Consider the following 14,602-nt stretch of genomic DNA (forward strand, 5'->3'; position numbering starts at 1 on the left):
ACCTGAGGGGACCTGAAGGGACCTGAAGGGACCTGAGGGGGCCTAATGGGATCTGAGGAGACCTGATGGGATCTGAGGAGACCTGAGGGGACCTGAGGAGACCTGAGGGGACCTGAAGGGACCTGAGGGAACCTGGAGGGACCTGAGGGGACCTGAGGAGACCTGAGGGGACCTGATGGGATCTGAGGGGACCTGATGGGATCTGAGGAGACCTGAGGGAACCTGAGGGGACCTGAGGAGACCTGAGGGGACCTGAAGGGACCTGAAGGGACCTGAGGGGGCCTGATGGGATCTGAGGAGACCTGATGGGATCTGAGGAGACCTGAGGGGATCTGAGGGGACCTGATGGGATCTGAGGAGACCTGAGGGAACCTGATGGGATCTGAGGAGACCTGAAGGGACCTGAGGGGACCTGAGGAGACCTGAGGGGGCCTGAAGGGACCTGAGGGAACCTGGAGGGACCTGAAAGGAATCTGATGGGATCTAAAGGGACCTGAAGGGACCTGAGGGGACCTGCAGAGACCCAAAGGGACCTCAGGGGACCTGATGGGACCTGAAGGGACCTGGAGGGGACCTGAGGGGACCTGAGGGGGCCTGAAGGGACCTGAGGGAACCTGGAGGGACCTGAAAGGAATCTGATGGGACCTGCAGAGACCTGAAAGGACCTGAGGGGACCTGTGTTGTGGGAGGGTTCCTTTGTTTGAGTCCAGGATTAGTTCTGGGGGTTCTTCTCTGGCTGCCAGCGGCGGCGCCGCCCAGCAGCTCTGACATTCAACAACTAATCTCCAAACACAAAACAAGCGGAGGAACGATTAACGAGTCTGAGGAGTGGAGGAACGGCTGCAGGTTCAGACACGACGGTTCCTCTCCTCTGAGGGCAGCAGCAGAAGAAGAGACAGGTCCTCTGACCTGTTCAGAGCTGCAGGTTCTTCTTCTTCTTTCACGTCACTTCCTGTTCGCGCTGCGTCCGTCTGCTTCAGACCGAGGAAGGAAATCATAACCGACCTGAAAGGAGCTCGGAGGTTGCTGCTCGCCAAAACATCCGATAAGCAGCAGGGGCGAGGCTGAGGGAACTAGGGGTGTGCAGGGTGCTGCAGCGTGTAGGAGTTATGGACGTATTGATAGACAAAGTGTCCCCACCTCCTCTTGTTATTAGGAACTGAAGCCAGGAGCTGCCATGTTGTTTTTTTGGAACCAGAGTTTGAACGGCAGCAACACATAGCTTTAAGCCCCGCCTACTTCCCCTCAAACAATCATGGCGTCAGACGAGCTTTTAAGCCTCTAATTATAGCCTAACATGTTAGAGAAAAGAATATTTGAGGAAACAGAGAAAACATCCGAGGTGAATTTTTATTTTCTTTTTGTTTCGCCGACAGGAAGGTCCTGTTTGTTTACGCCGAGGGGGCGGGGCTTAAAACATGGAGGACTGGTCTGAGTTCAGTTTTCAGGCTGATGTCAGAAGTCTTCACTGCTTCTGGTCCAAAAACTGTTTTTATGAGCCGTGCACAGATTTCAGAGTTTTTGTCGGGTCTTCGTCTGTCAGATGATAAAGTCAGAGAGTTTCTCACTTCACAGATCTGGTGTTTGAGTATTTTTATAAGAGTTAAGAGTTTTACAATCTGTCTCTCCGACATTCACACGGTGAGCGAAGCTGAACGGATCTGGAGGGACTTTAGCTGCTCTTCAGGAACAAACGTTTCTTTTCTGGGAATGTTTCCCTTCGATTTAAACTGATAACCAGAGCAGAAAACTGACCAGGCCGGGTGTACAAAGAAGCCACGGCGCTCCTGTCCTCTGGTGTCTCCTTCTCCTCAGGCGTCCCTGTTTGTTTCCTCTCACTGCCTCATAAAAGTCACCTGATCCGATTCCTGTCCTCTGACTTGAACAGAAACAGGTACGCTCTTGTCCTAAAATCACTTAAACAGATACTTAGATTCAGCCCGGGGCTGGAAGGGGTTTACCGTTCTGTCAGCGCGGGGTGATGTATGACTTTCCTGTCCCCAGGTGAGGAAATCAGGGGCCTAATGGAACATTATTACTCAAAATGCAGGGTTAGGCGTGTTAATTTATGTGTCTGCATCAACCGCACGGAGGCAGGATCGTCAGCTTCCCTTCAAACCGATCAGTGTCACGTTCGTAGGAGTTAGTCGAGGCAGAAAAAAAGGAAAATATTTGAAAGTTAAAGATTTTCCTTAAAGGTAAACATACTGTCTGCTGTCCAGCACGCTGAAGTTTCAAACAGAGACACTGCGAGACTCTCAGCTATGACCACAACAAATTTTAGCTCAAAGTCTTTAAAACTGACCGAGCTGTAGGCATTTTTGTGTTTTATAACATCGATTAGCTGCGGCAGCCATCTTAAATCAGCTTGGCTCCAAAACTTAATGAGCTGTAGATGTTCCACCAGTGGTCATTTCCTGAAAGTTTCATTAAAATCTGTATGGTTGTTTACAAGATATTTTGCTAACAGACAGACAATTACAAGGCAATCATTAATAAAAACTAAAATGTGACTCAGATATGACCCGGATGTGTCCCAGATGTGACCTGATTCAAGATGGCCGCCACAGCTAACTCAGTTTTACAAACATTCAGGGTGGTAGTAGCTGAGAGTGCTAACAGATTTATGATGAAAACAAGGCGGGCGATATGCAAAAACCACCAGTTTAATCTTGATTTTCATATAAATCTTGAGTTCAGGGTAACATTTTAAGGCTTTGCTTCATTTGTTGAAGAGCTGAGACAGAAATCTGGAGGACAGAGTCTCGATCTTCACCTGTTTCCGTGCAGCTGACCTCCGCTCACAGCTTCAGAGTAAAACCTGCAGCGGATGAGTCAGCTCCGTGCGTGTCCTCGTCAGAAACACTTCCAGCTGCCGCTTCAAGCTCCTTCAAACCTTCCAGACCCAGAAGCCCCGAAGCGTCAGCCGCAGGGACGTCCCACGTACCTGAACACCAGGAGCCGAGTCGGTGTCTTCACCTGTGAGATCCCAGGCTGCCCCCGAGCGCTCCGACTCCTTCCACCTTCCCTCTGCAGCCGCCAGCAGAGAAGGAGGAGCTCGTCCAATAAAGGAGGAGCTCCGGAGCTCCTCCCCTCACCTGGAGAACAAAGTTCAGCTTCCTGGTGCGAGGGCCGGGAGGGCCGGGAGCGGCGGCAGTAACAGGATCGCAGCGGGTCTGTGGTGGGATGGAGGGAAGAATCCACCCCGCTGGCTCAGGGAGCAGCTCTGAAGAGACAAAGGAACCGGTTCTGCAACTTTCCCGGCAGATCACAGCCGCCGGGCCTCCGCTGGGAAGAACCGCATGAATGAATGACCCACTTCCAGCTCCTCCGGGCCGGATCTACCTTTTTCACCTCCCTGTGAACTCCTTCACTTCCTGTTACAGACCATCCAGCTGCAGCAGTTACAACTGAGGCTACAGAACACACCTGAACCTGATCTGAACCCAATCTGAACCTGATCTGAACCTGGTCTGAACCTGATCTGAACCCAATCTGAACTCGATCTGAACCTGATCTGAACCCAATCTGAACTCGATCTGAACCTGATCTGAACTCGATCTGAATCTGATCTGAACTCGATCTGAATCTGATCTGAACTCAATCTGAACCTGATCTGAACCCAATCTGAACCTGATCTGAACTCGATCTGAACTTGATTTGAACTTGATCTGAACCCAATGTGAGGAGGACATGCAGCCAACAATGCTAACATAAAATCATCTAAATAAACCATTTACTGCTTTTATTTTTTAAATAAATAACTGTTTAATGCTAAAGTAACAATGGGTTCAGGATTCCTTCAAACAGCTGATAAAGTTTTAAGTTTAATGAACTAATGTAAAGCTTCATTCAGCTGTTCCTCTGAGAGTTTCTCCCTGATTCTCCAAACTGAGATCGCTCTGACTGCTTTCTACACTATATTTTATATTATTTGTAAGAGCACAATTTCCTCTAAGGGTGGTTAGGAGTTTGTTTATTTAAGTTAAACTTTTATTGTTATAGTTTGTGAAATAAAATAAAAAACATCGGCCATCAGCTGGTTTTTAAAGTCTCATTTCAGTCGACCTCAGGTTAGATACTGACTACTCATAACTGCTCCACACAGCCCCGCTTCAAAAATCCAAATATATCCAAATGTCACAGAAACGTTACGACCAAATTAAACGGTTTCCAGACGGATTCCTGACGATTTTAAATATTTTTTTTATGCTCTTTTAATCAACATCAGATCTTCTCTCTGAAGCAGAAACCTCTCAGCTGTGAATCCTCGGATCAGAGATCCCAGATGGGACTTCCTCCCTGAAACTCCCTGAAAGTGGGGGCAGATCTGTGAGAATCTCCAGCTTCTCTCTGTTTCCTTGCAGATCTGCGCTCAGACTGCAGCTCCTGTTTGAAGTCAGGATTGATTTTCTTTTAACGTGACGAGGCTGGAGCTCTCAGTCTGAGCCCACTGAAGGAATAAGAAATGTTTCTGCTTCGGGCTGAGAGAAAAGGAGAAAGGTTGAGACCTGAGCAGCAGAAGGTTGTTTATCGGAGGAACGGCTGCAGGACACTTCCTGGATGAATCTAACGAGACGGAAAGAAAGTCTCTGAACATCTCAGTCTTTACGCCTTAAAGGAGAACAACAAAAAAACACAAAAAGGATAAAAATAATCCTTTTGGATGGACTTCAGAAACAAATCAGAGTCTGTAATTTTTTTTGCTGCAGCAGATAAAGTCTGCTTTAAAAAATAAAATACTTAATTTAAAGTCAGACAATCTTTTGTTATCTTTCTGCACGTTTTATAAAGTGGAAACACAGGATTTTAAAATCTAATTATTCAGATGGTAAAAAAACTACAACTGCTTGACCAAAGTTTTTTACAGTTTAGTCAAACTAGATGTTAAAACACAACAAAAATAAGCAATAAAATATAAGAGACATTAAAAGAACTAACCTAAAATAAAATAAAACAGGAACAGAACCGGCTGTGTTTGGTTTTTATACTCGGCTCAAATCAAAAGGAAACACGAGTCTTTGGCAGACAATAAAGAAAAGAATAAAAGAATGGACTAGAATAGAATAATCCTTCACTTGTGTTTCACTGGGGAAGTCCCAGAGTATCAACAGAAAGGAGGCAAACAGAAACTCACTGAAAATAAAACATAAAGAAAGAAATAAAAACGTGTCCAAGCAGATCCTGAAATAAACAAGGATTGAGATGAAGTGAAGTGAACTAAATGTGCTTTTAATCTGTGAAAAAACAGGTTAAATCCTGACATTTAATAACAGCTATTAAATAAACAAACAGTCAGAGGTCGTATTAAGCTCCCAGGAGGATTAATGAAACTGCAGGGTCTGTTTGTTGTTGTAGTTCCGCCGTTTGTCCAGCAGATGGCGGCGGCGCTCTTTTCAAACGCAGAAGAAGAAGAAGGAACCCGGAAGTGCCGATTTACAAACTTTATCGGTTCTTTTTGTTTCTTCTGTTGGAGTCGTGTCTTCTTTAAAAAATAAAAAAAGTCTCCTCCACGGCGGGTTCAATGTCTCCGGAAGCTGTCAGCGGTTCTGTTTGAGGTGAAAAATGCCGCTCGGTCCTGCGAACCAGGCCCAGCTGGTCCGGTCCAGCCAGAAGGACGAATATTACCGAACCTTCCTGAGGAACAGAACCAACGAGGCGTTTCAGACAGCAGCAGGTCAGAACTCAGCTTTCATGCTTCAATAAATGTTGAATTTATCAGAGTTTGCTTCAGTTTCCTGTTTTACAAAAACATCAGAACCTCCTCCAGCAGCAGAACCTGCTTCCAGCTCCTGACCCAGAAACTGGGTCCAGCTCCTGACCCATCAGAACCTCCTCCAGCAGCAGAACTCTCAGTGGGTTCCTGGTTGTGGCCCACTCTTCTTTCCAGCGTTGCTTCAGCTCTCTGAGGTTCTGGTTCTGGCTTGTTTTGTTGTAGATTAGCTGCTCTGTTTGTCGGACAGATGGCCTCACATCTGACTCCAGAATCAGCCCAAACCATCATCCCTCCACCACCGTGCTGACAGCTGCAGTGCATTCTGGGTAAACATCTGTCCTCTGGTTCTGGTTCTGGTTCAGAAGTCTTCTGGTTCCTTCAAGTCGAGCTGCCATGTTGTTTTTAGAGAGAAGAGGCTTTAACCTTTGACCTGTTGACTGAGGCCTGTAGAGCCTGAGATGGAGCTCATTGCACGGTCTGACCTTCTGGGTGAAGATCAGCAGCTGTCTTAAATGTCTCCTCTCTGTGTAGAACAATGGACTCCAGATGACCTTTGACCCGTCCCAGATTGATGGTCTGAGGTCATTGCTGATGTCTTCCCGCCCTGGCGTTGTGCTAACACACACCTGTAGCTCCGGAGCAGCAGAACCTCCTGATCCAGAACCTCTGAGGCTGGAACCAGTTCTCGGCTCACGTCTCATTTCGGTTTAATAACATCCTGATGGAATCTGTCGAGTTCAGATCTGGACGTTTTTCTCCTCCTTCAGGCTCCAAACGCTGGCTGGACTGGAGGAGGGAGATCGAGCTGCTGTCTGACCTCACCTACTTCTCCCTGACGACCCTCTCAGGTGACGCTCAGACACTCGGAGGTGAAGCTTCATGGGAACGCCGCAGAGGTCTTCAGTTTCTGGTTCTGGTTCTCCGCAGGTCTTCAGACCCTGGGGGAGGAGTACGTCAGCATCGTCCAGGTGGACCCGACCGGACGCCGGATCCCGTCTCGGCTCAGACGGGTCGTCTTCGTCCTCCTCCACACCTTCCTGCCCTACCTCCTGGAGAAGGTCCTGATGTGTCTGGAGAACGAGCTGGAGGGCGACCCGGAGAGCCGCGGCGGCGTCAGCAGGCGCCAGGCGGCGGCGGGGGGGTGGAGCCTGGAGCGTTGGCTCAGGAGGCGGGTCCAGAGCGCGGTGGCTCTGCTGACGGAGCCTCAGAGGAGGGCGTGTCAGCCGGCGGTGTTCGTGCTCCAGCAGGGCGTGGCGCTCCTGCACCGACTCCACGTGGCGACATTTTACATCAGCAGCTCGTTTTACCACCTGTCCAAGAGGGCGGCCGGCATCGAATACGTGAGTCCAACAGGAAATAAACACAAGTAAACTCATAAAACACGCTCTGAGGTTCTTAAATCCGTCTCCGATCGTTTCTGTGACCCGTCAGCTGCGAGTCATCGGGCCAAGCGGCGACGACTCGTCCATCCGGCACAGCTACAGGCTGCTGGGCGCCGTGTCCCTCCTCCAGCTGCTCATCGCCGTCACGCTGCAGCTCCACAGCTTCAGACAGAGACGGAGAGCCCGGCACGAGTGGAAGCTCTACCGGAACCTCAGGTACTCGACCGGAACCCGTCCAGCTTCAGGTCAGAACCGAGTCAGAACCGGGTCTGTGTTTCCAACCGATGTGTGTGATTTCAGTCCTCCGCGCTCGGGGAGCTCCAACCCCCGAGCTGCTCGCTGCATCCTGTGCCTGGAGGCGAGGAGGAACTCCACCTGCACCCCCTGTGGACACCTGTTCTGCTGGGAGTGCATCACCGAGTGGTGCAACACCAAGGTCAGAGTCCAGAACCTCAGATCCGGACTTCCTGTTCCACCACACGGTGTTCAGTTTAAGGATTCTAACTTTTCTAAAAACATCCTCCATCGTGATTAAAGTTATTAAATCTGCAGAGAGGCCTTTCTGGTCTTTCTTAACACCTCATTAATCACATTTTCAGCTTCATCCGAGCTGTAAGCTCAGCATGAATCCAGGTTCTGTGGATGAGCTGGACTCAGGTGTTTCTCTGCTCTTTGTGTCGGACCTCTGCAGGCCGAGTGCCCGCTGTGCCGGGAGAAGTTTCCGCCTCACAGACTCGTGTTTTTAAGGAACTACAGCTGAAAGAACCAAGCCGGACAGCTGGACCCGCCAGCCTCCTTCAGGGATTTATCGTCTCAAAGAGATTCAGAAGTTTCAGGATTGTATCAGTCGGACCTGCGACTCGTTAACACTTTATTATTAAAGTCCTGCAGACGGGTCACTCATGGAAGGCGCTTCAGGAGTCAAAATTAATTCCAACATTTCACAAACTAAATGTTTGATTTCTGCTTCGGTTGGTGAAATAAATAAATGTGAACATTAAAGTTTATTTCTGTCCAGTTTGTCCCACATGTGAGACCTGTACCTGTGCAGGTAACAACATGGCCTCCTTAGGTTAGCACGTTGCTACGCTAACAGGAACAGAAGACTGACTCCTCCTCCCCTTTGAACCTTCACGAAGCTTCAGGTTCAACCATAAACGCCAACTTTTATTTAATTTCCTGCTGATTTATAAAAGAATCTTTCAGTCGAGACGAGTCGATGCAGCAGCAGCGTTTATCTGCTCACATTTTCTTTCTTTCTGAACCTCCAGCTTCGTCTGGACGCCCTGCGGACCCCGAGCAGATGCTCCTTAACGAGGCGTCGGCAGCGAACAAATGAGTTAACGGCGTTCCCGGGTCTCCTGGTGGCCCGGACTACCTGCCGCCTCCGAGGAGCGGCGGCTCATCTGATCCCAGATCTGCTCTGCCGGCAGCAGGTTTCCTTCCTCCTCGGAGGATTCACGGAAGCTGTTGATCCTCGGAGCTGCGGAGGGAAAATCACGGATCCTCCTCCTGATTTCTGCTTTTTGCTGGAGGAAGGCACCAAAGAAACGACATAAATCTGTCATTTTTTTTCCTCTCTTTCTCAATGGTTTTCGTTCAGTCGGGTAATTTTGAGCCGTTAACTCGTCTCCAACAGTCGGACAGAAACGCGGAGCAAAAGTTGAGCCTCAAACAAACAGTTACTGTGTGGAAACCGGAGGTCCTGTGAGAAGTGATGAACAAATGACACAGAGCTTCACGTGTCTTTGGTTCGAAACGTTAGTTCAGAGATCAGGGGGGTCCAGGTCCAGGTCCAGGTGGACCTCCGTCCTGCAGGTTTTAGATGTTTTTCTGCTCCTCAGGTTGGGTTAATCACTCAGTCATCAGATCAGGTGAGTCAGAGCAGAGAGACCCCTGAAACCTGCAGGACGGTGGTCCTCCAGGACCAGGACCCCAGGGGTCTGGATGAGGGTCAGCGCTGCAATCCTGTAAACCTGAAGCTGCTGTAAAACTCAACTCTGTCATCCATATTTATTCTTTAATCCGATGTGGGCGATTCTCTGCTTCTTAGGATTTTAAATAAAATAAATTAAAATGTCCGACTCCTTTGAATTAAAGAAATAGTTGCAGTATTTGTCTTCTAACAAGCTTAAATTTCATTTTAAAAAGTAACGATGATGTAATCGTTGGTTTAAATGAACAGAAACATTAGATCTGTCAGAGCTTCCTTTGGCCACCAGGTGGTGCTGTTCCTGACCTGAAGCCTCAAAAGATTTGAATCGATTAGAAGAGCCTCTGGTTTACACCGTTTCCCCCCTGAAGGGGCGGAGCCAGTTTGAAGAGAAGGAAGTGACAACCCGACAGAAAACTGCTTCCTGCTCCGATTAGCGGTTAGCTGAGATCCCTCTGACCGCTATCTGCTGCAGGTGAGACACTGACTGATCATAAAGAATGCATCCCATCAGGTTGACCCCAAAGAAGACACGAGGACACGTTAAGTGCAGAGTAATTCATTGTCAACCAGCGTTAAAACGAAACAGCCACACGTTAGCGAGCGAGCAGTGGTTTAAATAACCCAAACCCCACCAGACAGCTCCGTTTGGTTCCAAAGCACTTTAAAATGCAAAAATAAACGGATACATAAATAAAAAGCTCCACTGCATGCTTTAATAAAACCTGGAAGGACGCGCCGCCTCTGCCGGGCGGGAGGAAGGACTCGTTAAGATCGTTGAACCTGCTGGTGGCGTCGGGCAGAAACGGGCTTCCAGAGTTATTTACATCATACCGAACGTGTCGAAAAGAGGAAAAATAAAAAGGTTTCTGGTCCAGGCTTCATTTACAACACTTTCAAACTAAAAGAAGAAGAAGAATAAAAAGAGTTCGTTTACATTCATGTCAGGCGACAGCATCTCGGATCGTGTTCAGCGCCGTGGATCTCAGCTGCTGCAGCTCAACGTTTAAACATCTCAGAAAGAACCGGACCCGTGCTTCAGTAACAGGAACCTGTAACAGAACCGAACCACAGGCTCGAGCTCCTTTTTCCTACTTTGGATTAAAAACTCATTTTTATAAACTTGGGTTCCTTATTTATCAGCTTCGTGTCGAAACGTTTAAACTGAAAATTAAATCTTTAATCGTCTCTAAACATCAAACTGAAACTAATTATTTAGATCGATTTAAAGTCCAAATGAAGGGATTTATTATCTGGGTTAGACTTCACTCAGACTTTAAAGGAACAGTCCTGAAAGTTTCCTGCTTGGTTTAAAAAATTTAAATAAAAGCTGAACTAATCATTAATTAAAACAAAAACAAGCTGCAGCCCCAAACCCGAACCCAAGGTGCTGGAAATTCACGCTTCGCTCCGAAAACGTAACAAGAATCGCGTCCGTTCCACAAAAAAAATGCATAATTCTCCTATTTTCAGGCGCGTCGGAGATCAAACCGTGCAAATCTCGAGTAGAAAGTGGAAGTTAGAAAAAGAGGAAGATCGAGCGGAGAAGACGTCTTTGGTTGGGTCACATTAAGAGGAGGAAACCGAATCCCTGAAGAGCACCTGTTCACCTCGAAGTGACGGCTTAATGCAAAGTTTGACTCCAGGACAGGAGGAAGAGGAGGAGGAGGAGGAGGAGGAGGAGGAGCCCTTAGTGGATCCAACAGAGGGAATGTAGAGTGGTGCGAGTTATCTGAAGGATCCCGTCGGTCCCGGAGCAGGAAGTGGACAGGTACCTTCAGAGGCTTTAAACCAGGTGAAAGCAGCAGGTTCCTATAGATGAAGACGAGCCGCTCAGATAACTGAAGTCTCCTCGAACAGCAGCAGGTCGGACGGCTCATTTCCTGAAAAGAAGGGTTGAAAGCAGCCGGGCGGCGCTCATCTCTTCCCCGACTTCATGTAGGACGGGATGGCGCCACGCGCCGTCAGGCCCTCGAAGCGTTTGTAGGTGTAGTTGATGAAGACCCAGTCCTTGTTCTTCAGGTCCGCCTCCGTCTGATTGGACACCTGGGTGGCTGCAGAGACAGAGAGACAGCGGCGTCAGCGGACACGCGGGGGACGGGGGAAACCTGCTGGGCGATGGCCGGAAGCGGGAGGCGTACTTGTGGGTGTGAGGATGTCCGAGTCGGGGAACTCGTCGAAGTTGGACGTGTCGTCGATGCTTTTGATGTTGATGGGGATGGCAGCCGGCCTCTCTCTGCACAAAACAACAAAAAACACACTTTTTATTCAGTAACACAATAAAAGCAACACTTTGATTTCTGCTCCACAGTCAGAAACATCCGTAACGTTTCAGATCGTTGCTCATCTTCTTCTGTGGTAACAAGCAGGAAATTTAAAGCAGGTCTGTGAAGCTGACGACTCCCCGCTGGAGACAGAAACAACGTTCTCACTCCGAGTCATGCCTGCTGACGTCTCCTAAATGTCACCAAACTCCTCACAGCTGACACAAGTCTGAATTTCTGACCCCCGCAGCGGCGGATCCACGGTCACAGGAACGCTGGGACGTAAAAACGGGACGTGGAGCGACATCCGGCTCGTATCGTTCTCTCTAATTCAGATTCACGGGTCGCCAGCCCCTCACGGAAACATCTTTCTGACTCTCAGAAACTAAACTGAGACAAGTTTCGGGTGCTGCAACAACGACGAGTGTTTCCAGAGTAATGCCCCTTTTCCACCGGCTCTAAAGGTCCTGGCTCCTCTCTACTCGGCTCGCTTTGAGCGTGTTTCCACCGGCATTTGTTCGAGGCCGGTTCCTGCTTCAGAGTCGGGCCAGCTGGGCCGGCCCTGCTTTGTGGGCGGCGCAAGCTTAGCTCCTGTTCACTCATTGGTCGTGGGTGTGGCCAGATGCGAGCATAAAGAGTGAAGGCAGTAATATAAACAACAGCGTTAGCTTACCCTGCAACGTTTCTGCCGTCTGTCCCCCAGCTGAAGGCCTGTAAAGCCTGAAATCTCCGGCTGATAACAGCTGTCCTACTCCGCGCAACAATCGCAGCGTCCAGAGCATTTCTTCCACTGCGCCTCTCTTCCTGAAGTCTCAGGAGAATCCCCAGAAGTTTAAAAAACAGCAACAACACAGGGCCAACGTTGTCCGTAGCGCTTCTGTTGTTTACACAACTTGCTGTAAGTTTCGGTAGCACACACCCCCCGCGCCACGGCCCCGCCCCCCGCAACACGAGGAGGCGTTCCTCTGCTGCCGACCAAACTGGCCGGTGTGAACGCGACGCATTCTGTATCGAGCCGAGCCGAGTAGAGCGGAGAAGAGCCGGACTTCTGAATTAGAGCCCGTGGAAAAGAGGCATAAAACATTTCGAACGTTCTCAGAAGAGAACCGTCACCGACGACATGAGACGCTTTGGGAACTCGTCTCTTTAGTCTCCAACAGTCAGTGAGGCCTCTGATTGGCCGCGTGAATAAAACCAGCATGGAGGAACCAAAGGAGGCGTGGAGCACGAGGAGCTTAAAGAGAGTCGGCTCCGAGTCGGAGCAGGAAGTTAATTCTTGGTTAAATTCCCAGCAGGATGTTTTTCCTGCTGTGGAGCCAAACCTCATCTGGACAGAAACATTTTACCACCAAAGCCTTCTTGTTTGGTGTTCAAAGCGTTTTAAATCACTTCCTGCTGGTGTTCAAATGATGAACAGACAGGATGATGACAGAAACCCAGATTTAGTCCGTGTCGAGGCAGGCGGTCCTCACCTGATGTGGTCGTAGTCCACGCCCTCAAAGAAAGGGTTGGATTTGATCTCCTCCACGCCCGCAGCACCGATCCGATGCTCCTCCTCGCAGCAGAACCTGCAGACAACAGGCTGGCTCGTTACCCGACTCGTCCGTTTACGGCGGAGGATAAATTTACCGATCGAACGCGGCGAGCTCCTGCCTCAGGATGAGGTCTTTGGCCTTCTCTGAGATTGGCACTTCGGGAGGAAACGTCAGCGTCTCCCTCCAGTTCATCACCTTCCTGTAAGTCTCCTGAGGCGTCTCCGAGCAGAACGGAGGGTAACCTGCAGGCGGCGGGGACAACATTTACACCCTCTGCCGTTTACGGCCCGATGGGCGGGAGGACGGCGGGCGATCCGGTTACCTATCAGCATCTCGTACATGATGACCCCGAGGCTCCACCAGTCGCACAGCTTGTTGTATCCGTTCTGCATGAAGACCTCCGGGGCGATGTAGTCCGGCGTTCCCACCGTGGAGAAAGCCTGGCGGGACGACAGGGAGGCCGAGGGAAAGCTGAAGAAGCAGAGTTAAATTCACGCAGGTTTGGTGTTTCTGTTGGTTCCTACCAGCTGCCTCCGGTTCCTCTTCCACGTCTCGGCTTTCCTCTTCGAGTTCATGTTCTGAAAAGCTGCAGGAACAGAAACAAACCTTCCATCAGGCTCCGATCAGGATTTCGTTTCTCTCTTAAAGCTGGAAGTAAAACTGGTAGCAGCAACTTTTTTGCCACTTCTGGATTATGTTGATGTTTTATATCTGAATGCTTCGACCAAATGTCTTCAATCATTAAATTCTGTGCTTTAAGGTTTGTAACCGGCAGCAGACATCGTTGTGAGAAAAGCTGATTGGTCTCCTATAAGCATACAGAGAATTAATCACTTGATGATCCTGATTTACAAACATCTACTCCGTTTGGCTGCAGCAGACTTAAACTTCATTCTCATTTTTTACGCTCTAATCAAGATGTCAGAATTAGTTTCACTCGACTTATTCTGAAAATTATTACCTCTGATGCATCTCTACTCTTCTACTGCTTGCCTTTTTATTAATAAGCTCATATTTCCCTTTTATTTAGCCTATTTTATGACTGAAAAACGTCTAAAAACACTTTTAGCTTGTTGCTCCCGTTTTGTTGTCTTCAGCAGAAATAGTTGCCATTCGAACGCTACGAGTTACATTTATCTGTAAAGAAAATTCAAGCTGCAATAAATACACAAAACAGTTTCAAACCGAAGCGAACTCCTGACATGTAGTTCGGTTTTTAATCTACTGGAAAAGTTCAACTTTTTAAGCAAAGCGTTGAAACAAACAGATTCAGAAACAGAGAAAAGCAAATTAAAAGCAAGAAGTTTGTGTTATTTTTTCCCGTTAAAGCCCGACAGAGGACGGGGGACAGCGGGGGACAGAGGGGGACAGCGGGGGAGTCTGCATGCAAACAGCGGCTGAAGTAAATAAAAACGGTTGCCTGACTTTGCTTACTGAAGTCACTGGGCAGGCTGTGGTTCAGGTTCTTGTAGAAGTCGGTCCGATGGGCCTTCTTCAGCCCCGTGCACAGACCGAAGTCCGAGAGCTTCACGTGACCCTGGAGACAAAACAGCAAGAAGGGAATCTTACTCCGACTTCAGGTGCAATTTTTTTTACTAAAATCAATAAACAACCATAACTTTTAATATCTAAACCAAAAATCCTTCCTAGTTTTGTAAGATAATTCCCAACAAACCCTGACATTCTCAAAAGCTGCTTTATTTGAGAACTTTGATAGCTTCTAAACTGACATTCATGAGCATTTCTGGATTGTCCCTGGTCTGCAGCTCTCC

At 48.7% G+C, this 14,602-nt stretch overlaps 3 protein-coding genes across 8 annotated transcripts in view; 1 reads left to right on the forward strand and 2 right to left on the reverse strand.

Annotated features, from left to right (window-relative positions):
* plch2a (phospholipase C, eta 2a) overlaps positions 1-3,074 on the reverse strand; it is a 103,469-nt gene extending 100,395 nt beyond the window's left edge. Inside the window, exon 1 of one of the 2 annotated variants that reach the window (XM_037976912.1) lies at positions 2,948-3,074. The gene's annotated coding sequence lies outside the window, so the exon portion shown is untranslated. Of the gene's footprint in view, positions 1-2,776 lie in introns of both variants that reach the window. The other variant, XM_037976911.1, reaches the window with a different exon arrangement.
* Positions 3,075-5,394: 2,320 nt separating this feature from the next.
* On the forward strand, positions 5,395-8,100 carry pex10 (peroxisomal biogenesis factor 10). 2 transcript variants are annotated; one of them, XM_017441438.3, is made up of 6 exons: positions 5,395-5,677; positions 6,484-6,564; positions 6,644-7,056; positions 7,148-7,314; positions 7,399-7,534; positions 7,790-8,100. In XM_017441438.3, the coding sequence occupies exons 1-6, from the start codon at positions 5,566-5,568 to the stop codon at positions 7,856-7,858; spliced, it is 978 nt and encodes a 325-aa protein (XP_017296927.1). In that variant the 5' UTR covers positions 5,395-5,565; the 3' UTR covers positions 7,859-8,100. The 2 variants fall into 2 exon arrangements, with proteins under 2 accessions (XP_017296927.1, XP_037832789.1); XM_037976861.1 differs by lacking the exon at positions 5,395-5,677 and adding an exon at positions 5,989-6,042.
* A 1,474-nt stretch (positions 8,101-9,574) lies between these two features.
* The window catches only part of stk38a (serine/threonine kinase 38a), an 11,801-nt gene continuing 6,773 nt past the window's right edge, over positions 9,575-14,602 (reverse strand). For 3 of the 4 annotated variants that reach the window (XM_037976856.1, XM_037976858.1, XM_037976857.1), the window contains exons 8-14: positions 14,256-14,367; positions 13,355-13,416; positions 13,153-13,270; positions 12,949-13,072; positions 12,768-12,863; positions 11,173-11,267; positions 9,575-11,085 (exon numbers count right to left, since the gene is read on the reverse strand). In XM_037976856.1, the coding sequence (XP_037832784.1) occupies positions 10,949-11,085; positions 11,173-11,267; positions 12,768-12,863; positions 12,949-13,072; positions 13,153-13,270; positions 13,355-13,416; positions 14,256-14,367 (744 nt within the window). In that variant the 3' untranslated portion in view covers positions 9,575-10,948. The remainder of the gene's footprint in view (positions 11,086-11,172; positions 11,268-12,767; positions 12,864-12,948; positions 13,073-13,152; positions 13,271-13,354; positions 13,417-14,255; positions 14,368-14,602) is intronic. The other variant, XM_037976860.1, reaches the window with a different exon arrangement.

This window comes from Kryptolebias marmoratus, linkage group LG8 (genome assembly GCF_001649575.2).
Source record: "Kryptolebias marmoratus isolate JLee-2015 linkage group LG8, ASM164957v2, whole genome shotgun sequence".
Taxonomy (NCBI): Eukaryota; Metazoa; Chordata; class Actinopteri; order Cyprinodontiformes; family Rivulidae; genus Kryptolebias; species Kryptolebias marmoratus.